Source organism: Pristiophorus japonicus, chromosome 14, assembly GCF_044704955.1.
Source record: "Pristiophorus japonicus isolate sPriJap1 chromosome 14, sPriJap1.hap1, whole genome shotgun sequence".
Lineage (NCBI taxonomy): Eukaryota > Metazoa > Chordata > Chondrichthyes > Pristiophoridae > Pristiophorus > Pristiophorus japonicus.
In genome coordinates, this window is record NC_091990.1 from 96695936 (window position 1) to 96723673 (window position 27738).

The 27738-nt window shown below is 44.8% G+C and overlaps 1 protein-coding gene across 1 annotated transcript in view; it reads left to right on the forward strand.

The window, feature by feature from the left end:
• trpm5 (transient receptor potential cation channel, subfamily M, member 5) overlaps nucleotides 1-27738 on the forward strand; it is a 127936-nt gene that overhangs the window by 43219 nt on the left and 56979 nt on the right. Inside the window, exons 5-12 of the mRNA XM_070898734.1 lie at nucleotides 2779-2945; nucleotides 3938-4109; nucleotides 7458-7522; nucleotides 13088-13273; nucleotides 19717-19819; nucleotides 19929-20047; nucleotides 21565-21933; nucleotides 24888-25028. Coding sequence (XP_070754835.1) covers nucleotides 2779-2945; nucleotides 3938-4109; nucleotides 7458-7522; nucleotides 13088-13273; nucleotides 19717-19819; nucleotides 19929-20047; nucleotides 21565-21933; nucleotides 24888-25028 — 1322 coding nt within the window. The remainder of the gene's footprint in view (nucleotides 1-2778; nucleotides 2946-3937; nucleotides 4110-7457; nucleotides 7523-13087; nucleotides 13274-19716; nucleotides 19820-19928; nucleotides 20048-21564; nucleotides 21934-24887; nucleotides 25029-27738) is intronic.

Genomic DNA, 27738 nt, shown 5'->3' on the forward strand with positions numbered 1-27738 from the left:
GATCGCAATGAAAACGTGTTGCGGTAAGTGGGCCAATTTCTAAGCCACAGAATAGGATAAAAATAGAAAGGAGGCGCTAAATAGCTTGGCATCACTCAAAGTTAGCAAATCACCCGGTCCAGATGGGATGCATCCTAGGTTATTGAAGGAAGCTAGGGTGAAGTTACTAGAAGCTCTGACCACAATCTTTCTATCCTCCTTGGCTATGGGATTGGTGCCAGAGGACTGGAGGATTGCAAATGTTATACCCCTGTTCAAAAAAGAGAGGGATAAACCTGGTAACTATAGGCTAAGAGTATTCGAGAACATTGCTAAGGGCAAAATTAATTCTCACTTGGAGAAGCATTGGACAATAAAGGACAGTCAGCACGGATTTGATTAAAGGCAAATCGTGTCTGACTAACCTTTGATGAAGTGAAGATGAGGGTTGATGAAGGTAATACAGTAGGGGTTGTATATGTGGACTTTCAAAAGGTATTTGATAAAGTACCACTTAACAGAGTTATTCAGATAATAGAAACACATGGTATTAAAGGGACGGTGGTAACTTGACTATGAAATTGATGAAGGGATAGGAGGCCGAGAGTAGTGGTGAATGAATGTTTTTCTGATTGGAGAGAAGTGTGCAGTGGGTTCCCCATGAGTTGGCATTAGGATCATTGCTTTTCTTGTTCTATATAAATGACCGGGACTTGGATTTATAGAGTATAATTTCGACGTTTGCGGCCGTGAAAAATTTGGCAACATAGTAATTTAGCAGGAAAAAAAATCAAAGAGCAAGTTATTATTTAAATGGAGAAAGATTGCAAAGTGCTGCAGTACAGCGGGACCTGGAGTACTTGTGCATGAAACACAAAAGGATAGTATGCAGGTACATCAAGTGATCAGGAAGGCCAATGGACTCTTGGCCTTTATTGTAAAGAGGATGGAGTATAAAAGCAGGGAAGTCTTGCTACAGCTATATAAGGTATTGATGGGGCCATACCTGGAATACTGTGTGCAGTTTTGGTTTCCATATTTACGATAGGATATACTTGCTTTGGAGGCAGTTCAGAGAAGGTTCACTAGGTTGATTCCGGGGATGAGGGGGTTGACTTATGAGGAAAGGTTGAGTAGGTTGGACCTCTACTCATTGGAATTCAGAAAAATGTGTTGTGATCTTATCAAGATGTATAAGAATATGAGGGTGAATGCAAAGAGGATGTTAAGGGTTATGGGGAGTGGGCAGGTAAGTGGAGCTGAGTCCACGGCCAGATCAGCCTTGATCTTTTTGAATGGCGGAGCAGGCTCGAGGGGCTAGATGGCCTACTCCTGTTCCTAATTCTTATGTTTCCACTGATGGGGGAGACTAGAACTAGAGGGAACGATCTTAGAATAAGGGGCCGCCCATTTAAAACAGAGATGAGGAGAAATTTCTTCTCTGAGGGTTGTGAATCTGTGGAATTCGCTGCCTCAGAGAGCTGTGGAAGCTGGGATATTGAATAAATTTAAGACAGAAATGGACGGTTTCTTAATCGATAAGGGGATAAGGGGTTATGGGGAGCGGGCAGAGAAGTGGAGCTGAGTCCATGATTAGATCAGCCATGATCTTATTGAATGGCGGAGCACGCTTGAGGGGCCCTATGGCCTACTCCTGTTCCTATTTCTTATGTTCTTATAGTAAATAGTGAGCAAGAAAGTAGCAGACTTCAGAAGGACATAGACAGATGGACTGGTGAACTGAGCAGGCACATGACAGATGCAACTTAATGTGGATAAGTGTGAAGTGATGCAATTTGGGAGAAACAACATAGGGAGGCAGTATAATCTATATGGTGCTAATTTGACTGGGGGGGTGCAAGAACAGAGTGACCTGGGGGGGTGCGCGTGCATATTCGCAAATCTTTGGTGGTAGGGCAAGTTAATAACGTGGTTCCGAAGGCGTATGGATTATTTAGCTTTTTTAAATAGGGACATTGAATACAAAAACAAGGAAGTCCACTAAATCTTTGCAAATCTCTGGTTAGGCCTCAGCTGGAGTATTGTGTACAATTCTGGGCACCACACTTTAGGAAGGATATCGAGACCCTGGAAAGGGTACAGAGGAGGTTTACCAGGATGGTACCAGGGATGAGGGAATTCAGTTATGTGGAGAGATTGGAGAAGCTGGGATTGTTGAAGAGAGAGCAATGTTCCCCTAATTTTACTTTTGGTTGTGAGGGCCCATTCACAGCTTCGGGTTATCCGTGGAGAAGCAGGGCTGTGCGGGACAGGCAAATAGCTGCATGGCCACGCAGCTACGCAGCTTAGAGGGAAGATTGGGAGAGACTTAATAGAGGTATTCAAATTATGGGAGCAAGTAGGGAGAAACAATTTCCTCTGGCAAATGGGTCGGTAACCAGAGTTCATAGATTTAAAATAATAAGCAAAAGGACTAGAGGGGAAATGAGAAGAAATTTCTTCACACAGGGAGTTGTTGAGGTCTGGAAGGCACTCCCTGAAAGTGCAGGGGATCAGATTCCATAATAACTTTCAAAAGGCAATTGGACATGGAGGGTTATGGGGGAAAAGCTGGGTTGTGGGATTAAATTGGACAACTCTTTCCAAGAGCTGTCACAGGCTGAGTGTCCTATAAGATGCTGTAAGATTCTATAATTCTCTTGTTTGATGGGAACCTCATGGTCAATGATCTCAAAAGTGGGGATTAAAAAGCAGAAAAAAGCAGATTTCTTTTTTATAAATTTTACTAGCTTGAAATTAAAATATCATTTTTTCCCCCCTCCCCCAATTTCTGTGCAGGAGCCTGGATCATTACAAGTGGTCTGCGGGCTGGAATCACCAAACTCATAGGAGAAGCAGTCCGGGATCACGCCTTGGCCAGTACTTCCTCCAAAATCAAAGTCTTTGCAATGGGAATATCGCCATGGGGAATTATTTCTGACCGTGAAGCCTTAGCCAATGTTCAGGTTAATTATTCAAATGATTTACAACGACCTGCCTCTGTTCACACCTCTCCAGCTTTAAGGGCTGGTGTGTCCTTACGTGAAAGATATGTACAATGGGCACGCATTTTCATGGATTTTCCACCACAACTCAGGGAGGGGTGCGGCAGAAGGCCCAGGAAATAGGTTGGGTACCGCACGTGCCACGGCATTGCCGCTTTTCGCTGGGTCTTGTTTGGGGGCAGAATCTCTGCCTGCCCCAAACAGGTCACCAGAGCGGGAGTGGCTCGGGGAAGTGAATCCCAGGCTGGGAGTTTACTCAGACCCAGCCTGAAACCCACCAGGTGACCTGCCTGCTGGGCGAGTGAAAACATTCTGACCTGTTGGCTGGCCAAAGTAGAGCACACCAGGTGGTCCAGGCCTAGGGCCTGGAAAAGGAATTGGATTTATTTACAAGGCCCCTATCAAAAGGCAGCTAGACCTGGGGCTTGCAGGGCATTCTGTAATGTTGCCTTCCCCCCCCCCATTATTTTTAAACTCTCTTTTCCCCCTCCACGCCCCCAATGTTATAATATAGGAAACACAGCAGGCTAATCTGCACACAGCAAAGCCCAAGAAACAGCAATGAGAAAAGGACCAAAATGATCTGTTTTAGTGATGTTAGTAGAGGCGTAAACATTGGCCAGGATACCAGTGAGAGAGCATTTCTTCTAAATAGTGTCGTGGAATCTTTTACGTCCACCTAAGAGGGACCTCAGTTTAACGTTATATCTGAAAGATGGCACCTCTGACTGTGCAGCACTCCCTCAGCACTGCACTGAGGTGTCAGGTGAGATTTTGTGCTCAAGTCTCTGGAGTTAGGCTTGAACCCACAACCTTCTGACTTGGAGGCAAGAGTGCTACCCATTGAGCCACAGCTGAAAGCCAATTTATCTGCAACAAGTAATGTTTTGGGTTTTTTTACTGTTAACTTTGACTATCTGACTTTATATTAATTTTTGCAAACCTTTAATTAGAAGCACAGTCCAGCAATGTACCGGGTTGATGAGACAGCACATGGTCCTCTTTACTCCTTGGACAACAACCATTCCCATTTCATACTGGTGGATGACGAGACCCCCAATGGCACCACTGAGCTTTGGCTGAAACTACTGAAGCATATTTCTCAACAGCGGACAGGCTATGCAGGTAAACGCGATAATGAGAATCTCCAACGCTACACTGGAGTAGTGAGCAGAAGCCTTCACACGCCTCAAGGTGGCGACTAGAATCTGTCATGAGATGGTGTGTGTGAGTAGAGGACAGTTTGCTAAGTGCAAATTCTGCTCTCTCCTTGTTACAGGAATCCATTTTCAGTTTGCTCAAAACAGTTGAGTGATAAAACATGAGGCAGTATCATAAAATCATACAATGGTTACAGCACGGAAAAAGGCCATTTGGCTCATGGAGCCCATGCCAACACTCGGCTAGTCTCACTCCCCTGCCCTTTCCCCGTAGCCCTGCAATTATTTCTCCTTCAGATACTTATCCAAATTCCTTTTGAAAGATAAAATTGAGTCTGTCTCCACCACCATTTCAGATCTGAACTACTCGCTGCATAAACAAGTTTTTTCTTACACGTCGCCTTTGGTTCTGTTGCCAATCACCTTAAACCTGTGTCCTCTGGTTCTCGACCCTTCTGCCAATGGGAACAGTTTCTCTCCATCTATTCTGTCCAGACCCCTCATGATTTTGAACACCTCTATCAAATCTCCTCTCCATCTTCTCTGCTCCAAGGAGAACAACCCCAGCTTCTCCAGTCTATCAACTGAAGTCCCTCATTCCTGGAATCATTCTCGCAAATCTTTTCTGCACCGTCTCTAAGGCCTTCACATCCTTCCTAAAGTGTGGTGCCCAGAATTGGACACAGTACTCCAGTTGGGGCCGAATCAATGTCTTATACAGGTTCATCATATAATTTCCACACTTTTGTATTCTATACCTCTATTTATGAAGCCCAGGATCCTGTAAGCCTTTTTAACTGCTTTCTCAACCTGCCCTGCCATCTTTACTCATTTGTGCGCAGATACCCCCAGGTCTCTCTGTTCATGCACTTCATTCAGGATTGTACCTTTTACTTTATATATCCTCTCCTCATTCCTTCTAACTATCAAAATGCATCACTGATGCATCAGTAGTGATCTTTATTTTGCCTTGCTGGTGTACAATGTATACGAGTACTTTAAAGTTCACTGATCAGTTGGGCAAACTAAAGGGTAGTGAGGACTGCTCAAACTCCAGTGTTAAATTTTTTTTGTTTAATCTTGAAGAAAAATGTATGGTGCATTTGTATCAACAAGTCAGCAGCACCGAATCACGAGAATACAGGGATAAAGCACACCCTCATTTATCTGACAGACTCAAATTAGCTGTCTGCAATCTTATTTCGGTATGTATTTTCACTCACCAAGGGGAGGGATGTCATATTCTGTGGAATGGAATATTTTTCTCACTTTTGCACGCAGGCGGTAGAGATCCAACTTTCTGTCCGGCATAACACTGGTGTTACAGATCTGCAGTACATTATAGAAACGCCCCGATTCTTATTCATCAGTCAAAGTGTCAGCCGTGGCTCAGTGGTAGCATTCTTGCCTGAGTCAGAAGGTCGTGGGTTCAAGTCCAGCTCCAGAGACTTGAGCACATAATCTGGACTGACACCCCAGTGCAGTACTGAGGGGGTGCTGCACTGTCACAGGTTCCGTCTTTCAGATGAGATATTAAACCGAGGCTCCGTCTGCCCTTTCAGGTGGATGTAAAAGATCCTGTGGCATTATTTCAAAGAATTGCAGAAGAGTTCTCCCTTGTGCACTGATCAATATTTATCCCTTAACCAACATCACTATAACAGCTTATCTGGTCATTATCACATTGCTGTTGGTGGGACCTTGCTGTGTATAAATTGGTTGCTGCATTCCCTTACATTACAACAGTGACTACACTTCAAAAGTACTGCATTGGCTGTAAAGAGCTTTGGGATGTCCTGAGGTCATGAAAGGCACCATATAAATGCAAGTCCTTCTTTATCTTACTTTCATTTGCTTTGATTTCAATAGAAGTGAAAATTGTGCTGTTTCTATAATGGACAGCCATTTCATAATGCCAGATTTACTGCCCGGACGGAGAGTTGAAACATAGCCACTGGTGTCTGGAAAGTATTCCCACATCAAGTTCAACTCCGAGTAAAATGGTATTTCCATTTCCTTCTCTGTCAATTTAATGGCAGATCAGGGCAAATGATGGGTGGTTGTGTGGACCTACATCAACTAGAAGCTCAGTCAAAACAAGTCAAAGCTCCTTTCATACAGCAGGCAGAGGGGAGACGTTAGTCTGAGTGTTCTGTGACCATGGGGCCAAACTTTCCCATGAGTTGCACCGTTTTTTTTGGTATAACTTGATTTTTCTGGTGTATCTTTTTAGTTGCAAATATGGCCATTTAATTTGCACCAGTGTAAGTGAGTTAGTTAGGTTTTTTATTAGGTCAGTTTTTTTTCCAATAGGGGGCGTTCCCAGCCACTTACACCATTTATGCCAATTTGGCCAGAAAAAAGTTGTACTAAACTAACTTAGGGCAGCGTATGTGTCCACTTTTGTCCGTACAGAAAGGCCTTACTTACAGTTAAGGAATTGGCGCATGTAACTGCATTTAAAGCACCACCAAGCATCAAACAAGGCACAAAAAATAATAAGCAATTAATTAACAAATAAAATAGAAGCAACCCTGTCCCTAAAGCACCAAGACCAAAGTAATAAGCACTCAACAAACAACAAATAAAAAAATAGAGGGAACCCTGCACCTAAAGCACCAAAAACAATCAGTAAATAACAAATAAAAAATAGAAATTCTACCTTAGGGAACGCAGCGGGCCACCGATGAGGGAGCCCATTCAGCCAGGGCTAGGGATGGCATGCTTCAGCCCCTCCCACACAGCCTACAGCGCGCGTTTGCAGAAACAGCCTGCCAGGAGCTACTGCACATGCGCGCAGACTCTAGTACGCATGTGCAGAGGTCTCGGCACTTTTTTCAGTGCCGGGACTTGGCTCTGCCCCCAATCCATTGGGCCACACTGTGCCACAACGGAGGAGAGGCTGGGGAGCGACCAAATTATGGAGGTCTTTTTTCGTCGCGCTTGGAGGCAGGCAAAAGTGGCGCAGATCAAGTGAGTGTGTCAGAAAAAGAGGTTAGGGAAATTTGGGTCCAGAATTCTTATCCAGTTTGTAATACACATACAAATTGCAATATAAAAGAAACAAGAGCAGATTTTTGAATTGTTACGCAACCTCCAAAGCTGTGTCAACCCAGATGTAAAACCAACAAAGGTGGAGACTTTTTCCCAAGCATTGGATGGAAGGGTGCAGTTATTGTTACCTAAAAGTTATTGTGCCATTTATCCTTTTGAAGATATGTGGTTAGTCTATTATAAATGTCCTCCCTCTCCGTGAAAACACAGCATTGAGACTCGCACAGTATGCTTTAAAGTCTGCTTTTGTCTTTTGCAGGAACAGGCAGTATTGAAATTCCGGTGCTCTGTGTTCTTATACATGGCCATCCAGAACTGTTGCAGGTAACAACCACCTTGTTTGACGGGCTAGTATTCAGAATACTGGTTGTGTAACACACAAGCATTCCAACTCTTTTACTGAGGGAATGTCACAAAGAACGGCTTTCATTCAATTCTTTTGAAGAGCACACCAATCAATTCAAACCACCAATTTGGGTGTGACATAATTTTACATGCCATGAGTTGATAATGTTATTCAATTTCACTGCCATGTTACCGGTCTTTGTGACTTTTTCATCTTCTACATACATTGGGATCGGCCTCTTGTCCAATGGAGGAATAATCTCAGGAAAGTTGCTTTGTAGAACCCACATGATCCCCACCAACCATATTGTGCCGGGTAAAATTCTCAACCTGGAAAAAAGCTAACATATTAAAAGATAATCGTATTGAAAAAGGCAATGCTTCAAAGCAAAGGAATTTCTGCTTTATCCCATGTACGGATTTTAAAAAACTAAGCCCGTTAGAAGAAATGTTCAAAACCAGCATTATCTCTACCCAACCCACACCTCCCCCCCCACCCGTCAAGGAGACTGACATATTGAATCAGGTGGATGTCTAAGTGTCTCTCAGCTGACATCAGTGCTAAGGAACAGATGTAAGAGATAGAGGGGGTTACTTTGGCCAGAGGATGAAAACAGGCACTAAATGAGAGCCCATCATCATAGACAGTCCCTCAAATCGAGGATGACTTGCTTCCATGTCAAAAAGTTCACAGGTGTTTCAGTGAAGGACCTAAAATTCCAGGTCCTGAACTAAATCTCGAAGGGTGGAAGATGCCTGTACATGGATTTTTTTAATGTGGTGGCCGTTGCACACCATCCACCACACGGGTTTGACAGAACTCGGTCTTGGTCTAGTGGCAAGGATTAACCAAGACGACTGGAGACTAGCTCTGCTGCACGGACCTAGTGCGCACAAATATCGCAGTGTGGACTGGCCCGTGTTGCCCCTGGGCCCTTGCCTCTTCTGGGCCCCGAACACGCGCCTCTCCTGGGCCCCGATCACATCCCTCTACAATCTCTTGCCGCTCCTTCGCCCTGACCTCGCCGGTCCTGCTGTACTTGCCCACACTCCAATCACTGACCTGGATCTTGGTGACATCGCTCTTCACTGCCTTTGCTTTCCTGCTCCAGCACGTGCTGCTCCCTAGAATGGTACGCCACCATGCTGCAATGAGAGCAGTGCTAATAAGAATAGCCAGTTTGAAAGTCTGGATTTAGCACACAATTTGGGTCCTAATAGCTGATTATCATAATTTGAACTTGCCTGGAGGTGCTAAACTAGAAACTTTCAGGTTTAGCACTCGAGTGCTGATTAGACGCAGTTTTTGGGAAGCAGTATATGTGGGCTCCACGCACTCACTTCCACTGAAGGTGTGGAGTGCTCTGGCTGGCACACAGCAGTACGTTTCAGGATGGCTCAGGGATCAAGGGAAAGGGCGCACAGGTTCTCGGAGGTAACACTGGGGGGAGGTCCACCGCAGAGGGGGAGGGGGGAAAGGACGCCACCTCGGCCTCCTGTCACTCTCTGCTGCAGCAGCTGGTGTTGCCCTGCCTGGCCTCGTGTCCTCCTCCCATTCCTTGTCCAAACCAAGGGGACCCCTAGCAAGTTGCCCCTGACCAAGCACTCCCATTCTTCTGGTGACTCCTATAAGGTGGAGTAACTCGAGTGTTAGTGAAGTTTCAACAAAGTATTCCAGAAAGTCTCCTGATATGTTCCAGATTGCACCTCACAGCTCCAGGGGAATTAACATGAAATGATGAGTATCCCTTTAAGTAGCATTTTAAAACGATAGCAAGGCCTGGTTTGCTCCCAAACACCTGGTCGCTGTTAGGAGAGGGCGTTAGTTGAAGTGCTAGCTCCTAAAATTGCACGCAGCCTCTTTAATGAGCACTAGCAGGCAATTTAAATGTTTAACAAGCCTCTGGGTGGCCGTTCCTATTGCTGGCTTCAATTCCTTTTCCATGATGGCGTCTTGCGCTAAACCTGGGCTATACCAGCATTCCAGCACATGACCACATACCGTCCACCTCGGAGGCTCTTAGCGCCTAAAATCAGGCAAATATCCCCCCCCCGACCCCCCTTAGTTGGCTTCCTTTATTTTCCCAGATGTCCAGGAGGGCATTGATTCCTTATCATATACCACCTGAGAATTGCTCTGTATCTAAATGAGAGTCAGCATGCATTAACTTTTTCTTCCATTTTCCAAATCTGGTGAGCGATCCCCGTCCTGAAATATGAACCTGTCTTGTCAGATGTTGAGAGACCTGTTACATATATCCAGTATTTTCTGTTTTTATTCCAGCTGAATCACACAGATCAGGACAATACCAGGTTTGTGTGTGATTATGAGCAGCTCGGAGCCAAATTAAAAAGCTGAACCACAAAGGTAATAATCTCCGGATTACTACCTAAGCCACGAGCAAATTTGCATAGAGTAAATAGGATCAGAAAGTTAAACACGTGGCTCAAAGACTGGTGTGGGAGAAATGGTTTTTGGTTTGTGGGACACTGGCATCAGTACTGGGGTAAGAGGGAACTGTTCCGTTCGGATGGGCTCCACTTAGACCGTGCTGAGTCTAGGGTCCTGGCGAATCAAATAACTGAGGCTGTAGAGGGGGCTTTAAACTAATTAATAGGGGGGGAGGATTCAGGTGAGAGAAAATTTAAAAAGTCAAAGAATAAGGAGAAGGCAGGGTAGCTCTGGGGGAAATGAAAACCAGAGCATGACAGGAAAGGACAAAATATATAAACATAAAGGTGAATCAGAAAGTAGGGTCAAAGCAGGAAAAAAATGGTAAAAAAAAGAATTTAAAAGCTCCTTATCTGAATGCATGCAGCATTCATAACTAAATAGATGAGCTGATAGCACAAATAGATACAAATGGGTATGAGGTGATAGCCAGATGTGGTTGCAAGGTGACCCAGGCTGGGAATAGGAACTTGCATTGGAGGCTGTTCAGAGAAGGTTCACTAGGTTGATTCCGGAGATGAGAGGGTTGACTTATGAAAATAGGTTAGTAGGTGGGGCCTATACTCATTGGAGTTCAGAAGAATGAGAGGCGATCTTATCGAAACATATAAGATATTGAGGAGGCTCGACAAGGTGGATGGAGAGAGGATATTTCCACTCATAGGGGAAACTAAAACTAGGGGATATGGGCCGCTATTTTCACTGCGATTGTGCGCAGTTTTTTGGTGTCCAAATGTTTTTGGTGCGAAATACTCATTTTCCAACTTTCGCCAACATTTGGGCTCCGGCGCTGACCATGTGCGCCAGTTTAAAAATTTTTGCTGCAGACTCGAGTCAAAACGAGATCGGGCACCGTTTTTCTGGACTTAATAGATTTTGGCCATCCATGATTTTTTTCAGCATGCGCACACTGCCCAAAAAAAAAACGTGCGTTAACTTAAGGAATCAGCGCAGCGCGCAAGTGGACAGGAGTGAGGCAATTGAAAACATAATAAAATATATTTTTTTTCCCCAAAGGGGACTCTTTTTGGAGCAAGGGAAGAAGATTTCCGGGCCAAAAGGACTGCTTCCCCTGCTGCAATCCCAGGTTAATGCAAGTTGAAGTTCGGGAGCGGGAGGGCCATTCGGCCCTAGATTGCAGTGGGTCGAGCCGGTGGGGAGCAGTCCTTTCGGCCCGGGATTGCAGCGAGTCCAGCAGCGGGTGGGAGGAGGTGGAGCAGTGGCCAAGAGTCCAGCAGGGAGGGAACGGTGGGAGCAGATCCAGCTTGGGGGGGGGGGGGGGGAGAGAGCTCCTTTGTGGCCCTTTTGGCAGCAGTGGGGTACAAACCTTTCGTCTCTGGTTGCCCTGGCAACTTCAGCCTTTTGCGCATGCCCAGAGAGTTTTTAGCGCAGACTTGAAGCTCCCCACCCCAGACTAACTTCAGAGAGTGCTGCACCAAATTCAAATATTTCTTTGGCGACAGTCCCGAATTTTTTTTCTGCCACAAACGTACACAAAAAAAATCGTACGTTAACATGTGCGGGCACCAAAAATCCAGCAAGTGGAAAATAGGGGCCATAGTCTCAGAATAAGGGGCTGCCCATTTAAAACTGAGATGAGGAGGAATTTCTTCTCTCAGAGGGTTGTAAATCTGTGGAATTCTCTGCCCCAGGGAGCTGTGGAGGCTGGGTCATTGAACATATTTAAGGTGGGGACAGACAGATTTTTGAGCAATAAGCGAATAAAGGGTTATGGGGAACGGGCAGGGAAGTGCAGCTGAGTCCGTGATCAGATCAGCCGTGATCTTATTAAATGGCGGAGCAGGCTCGAGGGGCCAAATGGCCTACTCCTGCTCCTATTTCTTATGTCCTTGTGCTCGAACTCAGCTGGGCCATTTGTAAGAGCACTACCATCGGCCTCAGCATCCCAGTGCTAATGAGGGAAAAATCTCCCAGTCTTGTTGCTCCTGATCACTATCCAGTGACTCAAGATGATGGAGGCCATTTGGCCCATTTTAGCTTGTCCATCTAGAGTAAAGGGCCACCTTCTCCCTCTTTCTCCCCTCTCCCCCACTCCCCATCATAGACACACAAACACACAACTTACCCTTGAATGATTAAGAGTGTTAGACTTTATTACCCTACCTGGCTGAAAGGGTTAAATTATGAGGACAGGTTGCATAGACTAGGCTTGTATTCCCTGAGTATAGAAGATTAAAGGGTGATCTAATTGTGGTATTTAAAATGGTTAAAGCATTTGATAGGGTAACTAGAGAGAAACTATTTCCTGTGGTGGAGGGAAACCAGAACAAGGGGGCATAAACCTTAAAATTAGAGTTAGGCCGTTCAGGAGGTGATGTCAGAGAGCACTTCTTCACACAAAGGGTAGTGAAAATCTGGAACTCTTTAAAGCTGGAGGCTCGGTCAATTGACAATTTCAAAATTGAGATTGATAGATTTTTGTTAGGTAAGGTTATTAAGGGTTATGGAACCAAGGTGGGTAGATGGAGTTAAGATACAGAGCAGCCATGTTCTAATTGAATGGTGGAACAAGCTCGAGGGGCTGAATGGCCTACTCCTGTTCCTATATTTCAATGGAAGACTATTCCAAATGTTGATCACTCTTTCAGGTTCTTCCTGACATCTATCCTAAACTTTCCTTTCATCAGCTTAAAGAGTACTCCTGTGTTGATGTTGAGTGAGAGCAAGATCAGGCTGAGGTGTGATTCCTCCACAGTCAAATCGCCTGCTGGCGATCACTGTCGTGACTCATGCAGGAACAGTAGGCAAGTAGGTGAGGTACCGCAGGGCGCCTATTGCCTATGGAACTGTATTCCAGTGAGGAGACAAAGCTTTCAGGAAAAGAGGATTGGAGTAGAAGAATTGATGAAAGAAAATTAAGAAAGAAAGCAAAAGAGCATTAACTTTCTGTATGACTGAGTTTGTGTCACAACACAGCAGCACGTTCTATTATGTTTTACCTGTATCCTTAAGGAGTTGGGTAGCTGATGATTTATTTTGAGGCCTTGGATCAATAGTTAAAGATTCTATGATTGCTGTTAATAGATCAATAAACACAAGTTTTGATGAGTGTGCTTCAATTTGTGTTACAGAAAGTGCACCAAGGGATGGAAAACTCTATTGCATGGCTGGTCCTGGCAGGATCTGGAGGCATTGCCGATGTTATTGCCTCATTGATGCACAGACCTCTGGTTCCAGAGACTGTACAAGAGCAGTTCCAAGACAAATTCCCCAGAGAAAACTTCTCCAGGGAGGATATTCTCAAATGGACCAAACTGGTAAGATTGACATTATCACCAATGCATTGAACACTATTTACCTCTGCTGAGAAAGACCACACACCTTGTTAGCCTGCTTTATGACAATCGGTGTTGCATTATGGTTAGGAACAGGAGTAGGCCATTCAGTAGGCCCCTCAAGCCTGCTATGCCATTCCATTAGATCATGGCTGATCTGTATCTTAACTCCATTTACCCATCTTTGCTCTATATCCCTGGATACCGTTTCCTAACAAAAATCTAACAGTCTTGAAAGCTCCATTTGACCTAGCAATAACAGCCTTTTTGGGGAGAGAGTTCTAGATTTCCACTATTCTTTGTGTGAAAAAGGTCTCCTGATTTATCTCCTGAATGGCTGAGCTCGAATTTGAAGACTGTGTCCCCTTGTTCTTGATTACCACACCAGATGAAATAAGTTCTCCATATCTCGCCTATCAAATCCTTTTCGCATTTTACGCACCACAGATCAGCCCCTCAATCGTCTCTACTCAAGGGAATTCAAGCCAGGTTTATGCAACCTGTATTCCAAAGATAACCCTTGAAGCCCCGTTATCATTGTTGCTTGTGCCAAACACATATTTGAAGTGCAGACCTCCAGTTACCTATATCAGATACCATGGAAGTAGTCAATTATGTTTATGTGTGAAAGGGTGTGCTTGCACAGGATTCAATGGGCTAGTTACAAAAAAAGCCTATCTTGTTCCTCAGATCTTCAACAAATTGTTCAGCAGCTTTATTTGTTTGATTTACAGTCCATAAAACAAACGTTCTCAAATATTAATTATAAATTACATCACTGACGTGAGTGTAGTTGAATCAGCTGGATGACATGACTCAACTTTGCCTTAATTTTCTGTGCCTCATGTTTTGGATCCACCCAGGATTACAGATATCTCTGAGATATTCAACGTTCCTCGAACCATTGCTCTCACCGCATCCTGGGATCCACACTCAACGCCAAGGGCCGGCACATGCACGCTCCCGACCCCTCTCTTCAGCAGGACCGACTCACTCTATCTCTAAACTGTCCTGGTCCGCAGTTCCATTTCATCCTTCGCCACATCCGGCGCTTTAACAAAAAACTTTTACCCTTCCTTTCAGGTGTCCAGGACCGTAAACATCTGCATCTCTTCGATACCAAAGCCCCTCCAGAACCTTCTTCCATTTCACTTTCCTCTGATCCCATCACTTCTTCCAATCTCACCCCCATAACGTGTTTTCACAAACCCCTCTGAGCTTCCTCTCTCTAAACCTGAATGATCAGTCCTCAGCAAAGGCCTGAGCTTCATCCCCCTTACGCCCCCACCTCAATGAATTTCGAGCTCGGCACGACGCTGAGCTCTTCTTCCATCACCATCATCTCCATGCCCACTTCCTTGGCCAGGAGTCTTCCCTCTCCCCCACCCTGCACAGCTGGCCCTTTCTTCCATTTTCAGAATTCTCGCTCTACCTGAACCCCTCCCTCTGGCCACTTACACTCTAGAACTTTTCATCGCGAACATCGGCTGTCTCAATTTCTCTGCTCCCCTCACTCACTCCAACCTACCTCCCTCTGAACCTGCAGCACTTTGTTCTCTCAGATCCAACCCCAACATTGTCATTAAACCTGCTGACAAGGATGGCAGTGTTGTTGTTTGGGGAACCGACCTTCTTGCTGATCTCCAACTCTCTGACACCTCCCCCTACCTCCTCCTGGATCATGACCCCAACACCGAACATCAAGACATAATTTCTCAGACCGTCACTGACCTCATCTCCTCTGGAGATCTTCCCTCCACAGTCACCAACCTCATAGTTCCACAACCCCGCACAGCCCGCTTCTCCCTCCTTCCCAAGATCCACAAACAGGACTGCCCTCATGGACCCATCGTTTCAGCTTCTTCTTGCCCCACGGAACTGACTTCTTCCCATCTCGACTCTATTTTTTCTCTCCTTGTCAAGTCTCTTCCAACCTACATCAGCGACTCTTCCGACGCCTCCGCTACTTTAACAGTTTCCAGTTTCCTGGCCCCAACCGTCTTCTTTTCACTGTGGACGTCCAATCCCTCTACACTTCCATCCCCCACCAGTACGGCTTGAGTTGCTCCAATTCTTCCTTGAACAGAGACCCAACCAGTCCCCTGAACTCAAAATCGTGTTCAACAATTTAAGACCTTAACCTCTACCCATATTTTGCTCTGATGTATTTTTTCTCTCTCTGTGTTTCCCATGGTAGCTGATAATTATCCTGCCATTCACACCCTAACAAATCTTTTTCTAACTTCTGCTATTACCGTCTCAAGTCAGCCATCATCCATTTTGTGTCTCAAATCTCTCCTGTCTTCCACCCTATCGCAAACTTTCCCTTTTGTTCTTTCTTTCCCTCCCCCTTTCAGTGCTCCTTAAGAATTTGTTCATTTTGAAAATTAGCCAGTTCCAACGAAGGGTCATTGACCTGAAACATTAACTCTGCTTCTCTCCACAGATGCTGCCTGACCTGTTAAGATTTCCAGCATTTTCTGTTTTTATTTCAGATTCTAACATCCACAGTATTTTGCTTTTGTGTCTGTCTAGTTGAACTTGTTTTCACATTGAACAACTTCTCCTTTGACTCCACTCACTGCTTCCAAATTAAAGATGTTGCTATGGGAACCTGTATGGGTTTTAGCTATGCTTTCTTTTTTGTGGGATATGTGGAACATTCTTTGTTCCAGTCCTACTCAGGACCTCTCCCTCATCTCTTTTTCTGGTACATTGATGACGGTATCAGTGCCTTTTCCTGCTCTCGCCCTGAACTGGAAAATGTAATTCACTTTGCTTCCAATTTCCACCCTTCTCTCTCCTTCACATGGTCCATCTCCGACCCCTACCTTCATCGTCCTCTCTGTCTCCATCTCTGGGGATAGGCTATTGAAAACCATTCACTATAAGCCCACTGTCTCCCACAGCTACCTGGACTACACTTCCTCCCACCCTTCTCCCTGGATTTACATAGAAACATAGAAAATAGGTGCAGGAGTAGGCCATTCTGCCCTTCGAGCCTGCACCACCATTCAATGTTCATGGCTGAACATGCAACTTCAGTACCCCATTCCTGCTTTCTCGCCATACCCCTTGATCCCCCTAGTAGTAAGGACTACATCTAACTCCTTTTTGAATATATTTAGTGAATTGGCCTCAACAACTTTCTGTGGTAGAGAATTCCACAGGTTCACCACTCTCTGGGTGAAGAAGTTTCTCCTCATCTCGGTCCTAAATGGCTTACCCCTTATCCTTAGACTGTGACCCCTGGTTCTGGACTTCCCCAACATTGGGAACATTCTTCCCGCATCTAACCTGTCTAAACCCGTCAGAATTTAAACGTTTCTATGAGATCCCCTCTCATTCTTCTGAACTCCAGTGAATACAAGCCCAGTTGATCCAGTCATTCTTGATATGTCAGTCCCGCCATCCCAGGAATCAGTCTGGTGAACCTTTGCTGCACTCCCTCAATAGCAAGAATGTCCTTCCTCAAGTTAGGAGACCAAAACTGTACACAATACTCCAGGTGTGGCCTCACCAAGGCCCTGTACAACTGTAGCAACACCTCCCTGCCCCTGTACTCAAATCCCCTTGCTATGAAGGCCAACATGCCATTTGCTTTCTTAACCGCCTGCTGTACTTGCATGCCAACCTTCAATGACTGATGTACCATGACACCCAGGTCTCGTTGCACCTCCCCTTTTCCTAATCTGTCACCATTCAAATAATAGTCTGTCTCTCTGTTTTTACCACCAAAGTGGATAATCTCACATTTATCCACATTATACTTCATCTGCCATGCATTTTCCCACTCACCTAACCTATCCAAGTCACTCTACAGCCTCATAGCATCCTCCTCGAAGCTCAGACTGCCACCCAACTTAGTGTCATTGGCAAATTTGGAGATACTACATTTAATCCCCTCGTCTAAATCATTAATGTACAATGTAAACAGCTGGGGCCCCAGCACAGAACCTTGTGGTACCCGACTAGTCACTGCCTGCCATTCTGAAAAGTACCCATTTACTCCGACTCTTTGCTTCCTGTCTGCCAACCAGTTCTCAATCCACGTCAGCACACTACCCCCAATCCCATGTGCTTTAACTTTGCACATTAATCTCTTGTGTGGGACCTTGTCGAAAGCCTTCTGAAAGTCCAAATACACCACATCAACTGGTTCTCTCTTGTCCACTCTATGGAAACATCCTCAAAAAATTCCAGAAGATTTATCAAGCATGATTTCCCTTTCAGAAATCCATGCTGACTTGGACCTATCATGTCACCTCTTTCCAAATGCGCTGCTATGGCATCCTTAATAATTCCATTCTCCCAGTTTCTCCGTCTCCGTTCCATTTGTTCTGATGATGCCACTTTCCATATTAGTATTTTCAATATGTCTTTCTTTTTCCTCAACCGAGGATTCCCCTCTAGCATGGTTGACGGACTGTGTCCATTCTATTTCCCGCACTTGTGCTCTCACCCCTTCCCTTCCCCTCCCTCCCAGAACCATGACAGGGTGTCCTCATCTTTCACCCCACCAGCCTCCTGCTCCACTTCTGCCACCTCCAGCATGATCCCACCACCAATCACATCTTCCCCTCCCCTCCCCTTTCAGCATTCTGAAGAGAGACCGCTCCCTCCACGACACCCTAGTCCACTCCTCAATCACCTCCAGCACCCACTCCCCTTCCCACGGCACCTTCCCGTGCAAGCACAGGAGATGCAACACCTGCCCTTTTTACTTCCTCCCTTCCCACTGTCCAGGGCCCCAAACACTTCTTCCAGCTGAAATGGCGACTTACTCTACTACTTTCAATTTAGTATACTGTACTCGCTGCTCACAATGCGGTCTTTTCTACATTGGGGAGACCAAACGCAGACCACTTGCAGAACCCCTCCATTCAGTCCGTAAGCATGAGCCCAAGCTTCTGGTTGCCTGTCACTTTAATTCTCTGCTCCACTCCCACTCTGATCACTCTTACACTGGCCTCTTACTCTGTTCCAATGAAGCTCAACGTACGCTTGAGGAACAGCATCTTTCGTTTAGCAACTTTATAGCTTTCTGCACTCAACATAGAGTTCAACAATTTCAAACCATAACCTCTGCCCCTATTTATTTTTCTTTTTTTCTTTTTTTTTTCTCTCTCCCAGGTCCGTTGTTGATGATTCTGCCATCTCCAGTTACACCCTATCTAAACTCATCTTTTTTTTCTTAACTTGTCCCATTACCATCTCCTCTTGCCTTACACCATTATCCCTTTTGTCTCTTAATCTGTTCTGCCTTCCACCCTCTCACAGACCTTCCCTTTTGTTCTTTCCCCCCCCCTCCCCTTTCCTTGCCCCTACACGTGCTTAAAAACCTGCTATATCTCTAACTTTTTCCAGTTCTGGCGAAGGGTCATCGACCTGAAATGTTAACTCTGTTTCTCTCTCCACAGATGCTGCCTGACCTGCTGAGTATATCCAGCATTTCTGGTTTTATTTCAGATTCCAGCAGCCGCAGTATTTTGCTTTTGCATGTTGTGTCATTACTGGCTAGTTTGTTCTTGCTTTTTAGTAAATATATTTCTCCTGGACTTTCCTACTACTATTCTATTTCTGTTGGACAGTTAATTTTCCAGTTTACTTTCCTTAGTTCCATTCTCAATCCCCTTAAAATCATTTTTTCCCCAATTTACAACTTTGGTCTTTGCCTTACTTATGTTATTCTCATTTTTTATCTTAAACCTTATTATGTTGTGATTGCTATTGCCTACATGTTCCCCTATGACTACTTCTCTTATCTATTTTAGTTCATTTCAAAATTTAAAACCCATCTTTCACCAAACTTTTGGTCACCCCACTTATTATTTGGCTTTCTTTGGATTGGCATCCATTTTTGTGATTGCACTCTATGACGGGCCTTGAGACACTTTCTACGGCACTATATATATGCAAGTTGTTGTTGCTAGTTATTGCAATATCTCGTAGATATTGAGGGAAGTTTCTAGCTAAAAACAAGGTAGTATATTGGACCAGCGAGTGACTTCAAATTATCAGGAAGAGACTGTAGTCATTATATCTGCGGAAGGGACACGAATCCTGTTGGACAACGTTTCAATTGTTTTGCACTAAACTAATAACAAAGCTATTCCCTTCGTATTTCAGCTCTGCAGGTAATTCTCCTTTCACTCATAGCAAAGCTTTCCATTATCTGCAGTTTGTGGCCTCTGTCTTGTACACTATCCGTTCATGAAGTTTATTTTATTCTGAATTCAAAGGAGGAATTTATTTTGAAATCAACAATGAGACATTGGATAAGCTGCTGAATATTCATAAATATCAGTATTCTCTAATGTGAGATACTTGAAACTTGACTTGCATGATTTAATAATCTTGGGTATCTTAATCTTACATATATTCTTATCCAAAACAAAAATGAGATACTTTTGGATTCTTTTTAGCTTCAAAACATTCTAGCCAACGAGCATATTTTAACTGTACATGACTCCGAGCAGGATAGCTCTGAGGACTTGGACACTATTATCCTGAAAGCCCTTGTCAAAGGTAGGGAGATATTTACTGTGTTTACTGTGACTACATTCTGGCACCGACATGAAGAAATAATGTTCCATGTCGTAAACGCACACATTACTTGTCTTTCCCTCCCCGGTAGCCTGTAAAAGTCAAACTCAAGAAGCCCAGGAATATCTGGATGAACTGAAACTTGCCGTAGCCTGGAACAGGGTAGATATTGCCAAGAGTGAGATCTTCAATGGCGATGTGGAGTGGAAAGTAAGACATTTAATTTATTTCAATAGGCCCTTTATCAAGCTGGAAGAGGAGAGCATGAGGGGGCTATATTTTCCTGTTAGCATCAGTAACTGGGTGGGCTCAATATCTGTGGTACTGCAGTCTTTGGGATGGTAACTATGCCGCTGGCAAGTTTATATCCGATTGCACTTTCCATTTGGGTCATAAACCAGTGCCGATTATCAGACAAGTATGATGCAAGATATAAAAAGACAAACTGAATGCTGGCAATCTGAAAAATAAAATCAAAGAGAAATAAACAGGTGAGCACATCAGGTAAAGACGTTTTGCCAGAATCTGTGTGATTGGAAAGCTTGTTGAGATCCTAATGAGATGATGGAGTATTAGAAACAATGCTTCCATTGAATTTCCCCTGATCAATTCCTGAATTACTAAAGAAAAAAGAACTACTTGCATTTATATAGCATCTTTCACAATCTCAGGAGTTCCCAAAGCGCTTTACAGCCAATGAAGTAATTTTAAAGTGTAGTCCCAGTTGTGCTGCCTTATGCTTCCCAGTACGTGCTCTCCCCACCCAGCTGGAGCCACGTAACTCCTGGGAGAGGCAACAACAAATTATAAACCCAGGCCAATTAAGAAAAAACACATTTGGGAAAATCCCTCCTCGAACTCTTTAAGCAATCCAAACTAGCCCAGGGGATCCTGATTTGTATTCTCGAATACCAACTTCTTGCACGAGGTAATCTCTGCCCCAGTCAGAAACAGGTTCAGCTCTCTTGAAAGAATACAATGAATCAGTGTTCACCGCACCAGCTGGAACCTGTTCCTCAAGCCCATTATTCTCTGGGAAAAGAAGAACTGCCTAATTAATATCCAAGCTAGTTCTGCCGCTACGTAAGCATGACCCCTGGTCCTCCGTAACCTATTCAGTTGAAATAATTGGCCCACATAAACATAATGTAGTTGATTCATTATTTTATAAACCTCAATCAAATCATCCTATGTCTCGGTTTTGCTAAAGTATACAGATCCAGCTTTTTGAGCCTATCTGGGTAATTAAGGTGTTTAAAACTAGGAATTAATCTTGTGGCCATCCTCTGCACCCTTTCCAAAGCCTTAATATTCCCTTCCTTGTAAGGAGACCAAAACTCAACCTAACCCACTCCAGAGACTTGTGCACAAATTCGAGGCTAACACTCCAGTGGAGTACTGAGGGAATGCTGCACTGTCGGAATTGCCGTCATTCAGATCAGACGTTAAATCTGCCCTCTCAGGTGGGCATAAAAGATATCGGGACACTATCCCTGGTCTCCTGGCAAATTTGTATCCCTCAACCAACATCACTAAATCAGATTATCTAGTCTTTATCACATTGACTGCCACATTTCCTACATTACAACATTTTAAAAGCTCTAAAGTGCTTTGGAATGTCCTGAGATAGTGAAAATCGCTATAAAATGCAAGAATTTCTTTTTCTTTTCTTTAATATTCCATCTAAGATCTTATACAAGGATAATATTATGTGCATTGTCTTGCAGTCTTGTGACCTGGAATTGGTAATGATGGATGCCTTGGTGAATGACAAGCCAGAGTTTGTCCGGCTGTTCATTGATAATGGGATGAATATGTACGACTTCCTCACCTATGGCCGGCTCCAGGAACTCTACTGTTCTATCCCGCAGAAGTGCCTCCTCTATGAGCTCTTGCTGAAAAAACTGGAGGAACACAGGCTTACTATAACGGGCATAAAAACCAATTTACACCGTGACACCCTGGAGAAGAGGCCCAAGTTTACCCTGTGTGAAGTGTCTAAAGTGCTAAAGGATTTCCTACATGATGCATGCAAGGGAATTTTCCAGGAATCCAACCCCTCTCGCAAGCCCTTGGGTGTTAAAAAATCAATAACTGTAAGTACTGGGCCCGATGGTCAGGAATCTATTTTTGTTTTTTATAACTTTATTCTAGGGATATCGGTGTCGCTGGCAAGGTTGGCATTTATTGCCCATCCTTACCTGCCCTGAGAAAGTTTGACACAACTAAATGGTTTGCTAGGGAACTTCAGAGGGCAGTTGAGAATCAAGTGGGACTGGAGTCACGTATAGGCCCCGCCGAGAAAGGATGGCAGGTTTCCTTCCCGAAAGGACATTAGTGAACCAGTTGGGTTTTTATGCCAATCCGACAACTTTCACGATCAATTTTAATAATATCAGCTTTTTATTTCCCGAATTTGTTTTTGAAACTGAATTCCAATTCTCAAACTTCTGTGGTAAGATTTGAACTCTTGTTCAGCTGGATTATTAGTCTCGACCTTTGGATTACTAGTTCAATAACCTGGCCACTACGCTACCATACCCATCAACAGTACATTGAATTATGCATTGAAAGTTGACGGGTCACTGCATTTCATGTCAAAATACATTGAAAATCCAGATGTAATCACTCCTTGTGGACCTTTTCGTTTTCAGAATGTCCACATTTACCTATAGGTGCCATTATGATGGGGTTAAGCAATGTTAAAAGTCTCTTAACAGTAGCTGCTAACACTATAGCTGATACTGTAATCTGGTGACTTGAACCTGTGTGCTTTTCCACACCTCTGTCACCAGGAAGCTTGTGCATTATATCATCATCGTAGACAGTCCCTCAAAATCGAGGAAGACTTGCTTCCACTTTAAAAGTGAGCTCTCAGGAGACTGAACAGTCCAATATGGGAATTACAGTCTCTGTCACAGGTGGGACAGACAGGCGTTGAAGGGAAGGGTGGGCGGGGAGTCTGGTTTGCCGCGCGCTCCTTCCGCTGCCTGCGCTTGCTTTCTGCATGCTCTCGGCGACGAGACTCGTGTTGCTCAGCGCCTTCCCGGATGCACTTCTTCCACTTAGGGTGGTCTTTGGCCAGGGATTCCCAGGTGTCGGTGGAGATGTTGCACTTTATCACGGAAGCTTTGAGGGTGTCCTTGAAACGCTTCCTCTGCCCACTTTGGGTTCACTTGCCGTGTATATAATCTTTTACCATAAGTTTTTAACAAAATCGGGATCTGTTAAATGTTTAGAAAAAATCGTGTCATTTGTGGTTTAAAAAATCCAGGGGGTTATTTTGGCCAGAGGATGAAAATGAGTGCTAATTGGATGCTGTGTTAATAAGACATGCCTGTTTGAAAGATTGGTTTTAGCACGCAATCTTGGTCCTAATTGCTGATTATCATTTGAACTTGCTTGGAGGTGTTAAACCAGACACCTACAGGTTTAGCACTCAAGCACTGAATAGAAGCAATTTCGCCCACATTTCCACTGAAGGTGTGGAGTGGGCTGGCTGACGCACAGTGGCAGGTTTCAGGATGGCTTAGGGACTGCGTGAGAGGACACACAGGTTCTCAGACGTGGCACTAGAGGTCCTGGTGGAGGAGGTCCAGAGGAGGAGGGATGTCCTGTATCTGTATGGGCAGGAGTCTATCTCGCCCTTCCCTTCCCTCCCTCTCTCCTGCAGCTGGTGCTGCTCTGCCTGGCTGCATCCTCCTCCCATTCCTCCTGCAGACCAAGGGGGAGCCCTAGCAAGATGCCCCTGACCAAGCACTCCCTTTCTCCTGACAACTCCTATAAGATGTCCAATAAGGTAGAATAGCACAGCATTCTTTTAGGTGAAGTCTTCAGAGAATTTCTGGAATAAATATTGCTCAAATGTTGAAGTCTTGACAAAGTGTCCCAGAAAGTCTCCTGATGTGTTACAAAATCCTCTTCAAACCTCAAGCAGCAAGTGAACAGTAAAAGGTGATATATCTTTAAGTAGCGGTCAAAATCCTCAGCAACAACTTGTTTACTCCCAGTCAGCAGAGGGCGTTGGGTCAAGTGCTATACACCAAAATGCCGTGCAGCCTTGTTAATGAGTGCTAGCAGGCAATTTAAGAGGCAATCAGCTGCTTAACGATCCTCCGGGCGGCCGTTCCTAGTGCAAGCCTCACTCCTTTACCAAGATAGCATCTTGCACTAAACATGGGCTGAACCGTCGTTTCAGATCAAGAGCCCATCTTGGTCACCTCAGGTGCTCTTTAGAGTCTGAAGGAGCTGTCAAAAATCGTCACCTCCCAGTCTTTTTAATACATTTTGATGTACTGTTTAAACAGTCAGGACCTCCTCAATACTTAACAGCTTATGACCCCTGATAACAATAAAATACAACCCGTAATGTCCCAGAAATCAGAGTTCAACAATTTAAATTATGACATTGGGCCCTCACAGCCCCTCCTAACTGAAACACTTTGCTAACCTCTCCCCACCCCTTCATCCATTGAGGCAAATTTCCACCCCTATTATTTCGGCACTTTGTCATATGTACCCCCAACAGAGGCACTTCTTGCCCATCCCACTGTGACATTTATAACAGTCCCCCTCTGACTGTAGCACTTTTCCAACCCACCCAACAGCTGAGGTACTCCTATCCACCACTGAGGTACTTCTGCCTATTCCCTCACTGAGATAACACCCCAATTGAGGTACTACATCCACTGCAGAAAGGACATTGCCATTTTCTGTAGAGGTAGATGCAACTCTGTACCCTCCCCTCATCCAATCTGGGGGGGGAAAGAGTATGGTGGAGGGGTGGGGCGGGGCTGTGTGGTGGTGGGTGCGGGGAGGTGGGGGTGGGGGAGTGTGATGGGTGAGGGTGGGCGGGAGTGTGGTGGTGGGGGGCGGGACCAGGAGAGAGGCTAATATGGGAAGTGAAAGAAAGGAAGAGATTTGCTTTGGAAAAGGCAAAAAGTAAAAAGTGCAAAGTAGCGCGTGCCCTGCCTATAAGGGTAGTTTAGCTTGAATGGGAATGCCAGTTGACTTTGTGTTACAGATTTTCAAATGAAATACACTCTTTCAGGAATTGAACAGCAAATTGCGTGGTCAGAGGTTGTTTGTGATGCCTGATTTAAGCCAGAAGTTTGAAAACCCCTGGCGGGACCTCTTTTTGTGGGCAGTACTACTGAACCGACAGGAAATGGCTAACTACTTCTGGGAGATGGTGAGCAGCTTTTCAGTACAACCTAGACCTTACTGTATTTCAAACCATTCCATTCGAGGAGAGCTGGAGAAATGGTTTGTTATTAACTTTCATAGTGCAAATTTTACATATTAAAATGTTGCATCTGCATGCACTTCCTTTGTCCACAATTATAATGGGAACTGCTTGTGTATACTTGTCTCGTAATAATTACATCCTCCCGCCCGTTCAGCATTGTGGTGCCTCCTGTTTTGAATCTCCCAGCTACTCAGCTCCTAAACTCCAGAGAAACCGTTATGCTCCAACCAGCTCTACTTCCCAAATTAGCGTAGGCTTTTCAATTTAACTATAAGTTAATAATTACTGTGCAAAGCTAGTCAATCTCCTATGACATTGCACACATAGAACCAAGACCAAGGGAGTGAATTTCCTTGGAGTTCCTCTCACTCCATTGCACGCAAGTACGGCGGAAAACCTGTTTACGTGTGTGAGAGAATGAGTGTGTGAGAGAGATTGAGGAATTCTGTGTGTAAGACGGGCAGAATTTTCCTGGGGGTCAGCGGACGCGATTGGTAGCAGGTGGGATGTGAAAGTGGGGGGTTTTTGACAGAGGGTCGGGACGTCTGCCAGTCCTGAGCAGACCCGACTCACAGGCTTGTTTACAGCCATTTAACAATGCTTTTTGCCCAGCTTTTTGATTTTGAAAGGTCGCCCACTGGTTTCCTGCTGTGCCTCGACCTCATCTGTGAAGCTGAGGCAGGAGGTCACTTTACATTGTTTCAGCTGATGAATTGACAGCTACAAATGTCAAGTCAAAGCTCCCAGCTGATTGAGAAATGTGCCCTTAGCCACTTGCTTCTCTAAACTGCATTTCCACTACAGATTCAGAATGGTGCAAGTCTGTACACAACTCTCCATCCAGTCTGACCTCATTATCTCTCTCCCCATTGACAGATCGCTTCTGTCATCTCCACTTCACCTGCCATCTATTCCATCAGCCCTTGAAACTCTCTCACCTTGGCCCTCACAATCAGCCCCAACACCTGGATCACCAGGCACACCAGCAGCATCAGCAACAATACCAACCTTCTCCCCGATCATTTGATGCTGCACGGGTTACAGGGCATCAGCACCCAACCACATTGCTGCCAGGGATGGCCTCACCATGGCCAGATTTACTTCACTTGATGCTGCACACCCTGGCTGCCACATGATGTGCCAGATTGGCACCACCCCACAGTGACACCATAAAGCATCCTTACAATGCCTAAGCCATTCCTTTTACATTGTGGGAGGTACCGTTGTGTCTCACCATTCACTGCAACTCACTAAGCCAGAGGTGCACATGAATCTGTCCAAGAACACAAAGTATTGAAAATAAAGATTTTAATGTTTGACAGCACATTAACAGAAACTTCACATGAACATTAGATAAAACACACAAGTGCCTACCTTGTGTGTTGTTAGTTGATATGATTGGACTAGGATGAGGGCGAGTGTGAGGGGTGGCTAGTGAGATGGGGATGCAATAATGTAGATAGAGAGGGATGGGTGTAGGTGCAAGGTAAGTTGATGTGAGTAAGGATGTGCAGGAGTAGGTTAGGGAAGCCAGAGTGATGGGCATGTGATGAGTGATGGTAGGTTGGGTGTGGCTTTGAATAACAGTTTTGTGATCTACTGAGTTCATGGAAAGGTTTGTGCCACTGCAGCCAGGTCCTCCTGACAACATCCCTGCTTGTGTCCTCCTGTGCAATGTGCAACCAGGCTGTGTTGGTGTCCTGGGGAGGTCTCTTCCCCCCGCCCCCCCCCCCTCCCCCATTGGAAGGGAAGAGAAACATCCCTGTGTGCTGTGACATAAGCATCTGGAGCAAGTCATGGGAGAGCCTGGGTGCAGCCCTGCAAAATACATTTGAATGTGTATGTGTGGAAGAATATATATGTGTGTGTGTGTTTGGGGGGGGGGGGGAGAGAATGTATGTGTATGTGTATGTGTAGGTGAGAATGTGTGTGTGTGTGTGGAGGAGAGAATGAGTGTTGTGTGTGTGGAAGAATGAGTGTGTGTGAGCGATTGTGTTCATGTGTGAGATTGAGTGTGTGAATGTATATTATGCATAGATATGTATTAGTGCCTGAGCGAGAGAATGTTTGTGTTAGGCACATCATATCAAAATATTACTCTGGCAATTCAAAACTAAGCAAATGTTCTGGCATACCACATCATTATATGTATCCGTCATGTTGGTGATCATGTTGACTACGACACCAGGAGTACTCTCTGCTGCTCCTCGAATAGTGCCATGGGATTTTTTACATCCACCAGAGAGGGGTAAATTGGACCTCGGTTCAACATCTCATATGAAAGATGGCATCTCTGACAGTGCAGCAGTTTCTGCTTGACCCCACAACGGTGTGACTCAGAGATGAGAATACTACCAGTGTGATATGAACCAGTTCCTTCCCACTCCATTCCTCCAAGTTAGAGATCATCAACAGGTCCACCTTCTCGTGTATCGTTTCATCACATCTCTATGGGTTGGAGATCATTCTCGTCAATTTCCTAGTATGTTTACTCCTTCCGATACCATCTTTCAAAAATAGAAGCTATCAGAAAGGCTATCTTCTAGATTATTTTTTAGTTCTATTCAACTGCATCCTTATACATTTTGGTCATGAAAGGTGCTATATAAATGCACGTATTTATTTTTTCTTTCTGACATGCTCTTGGTAGATA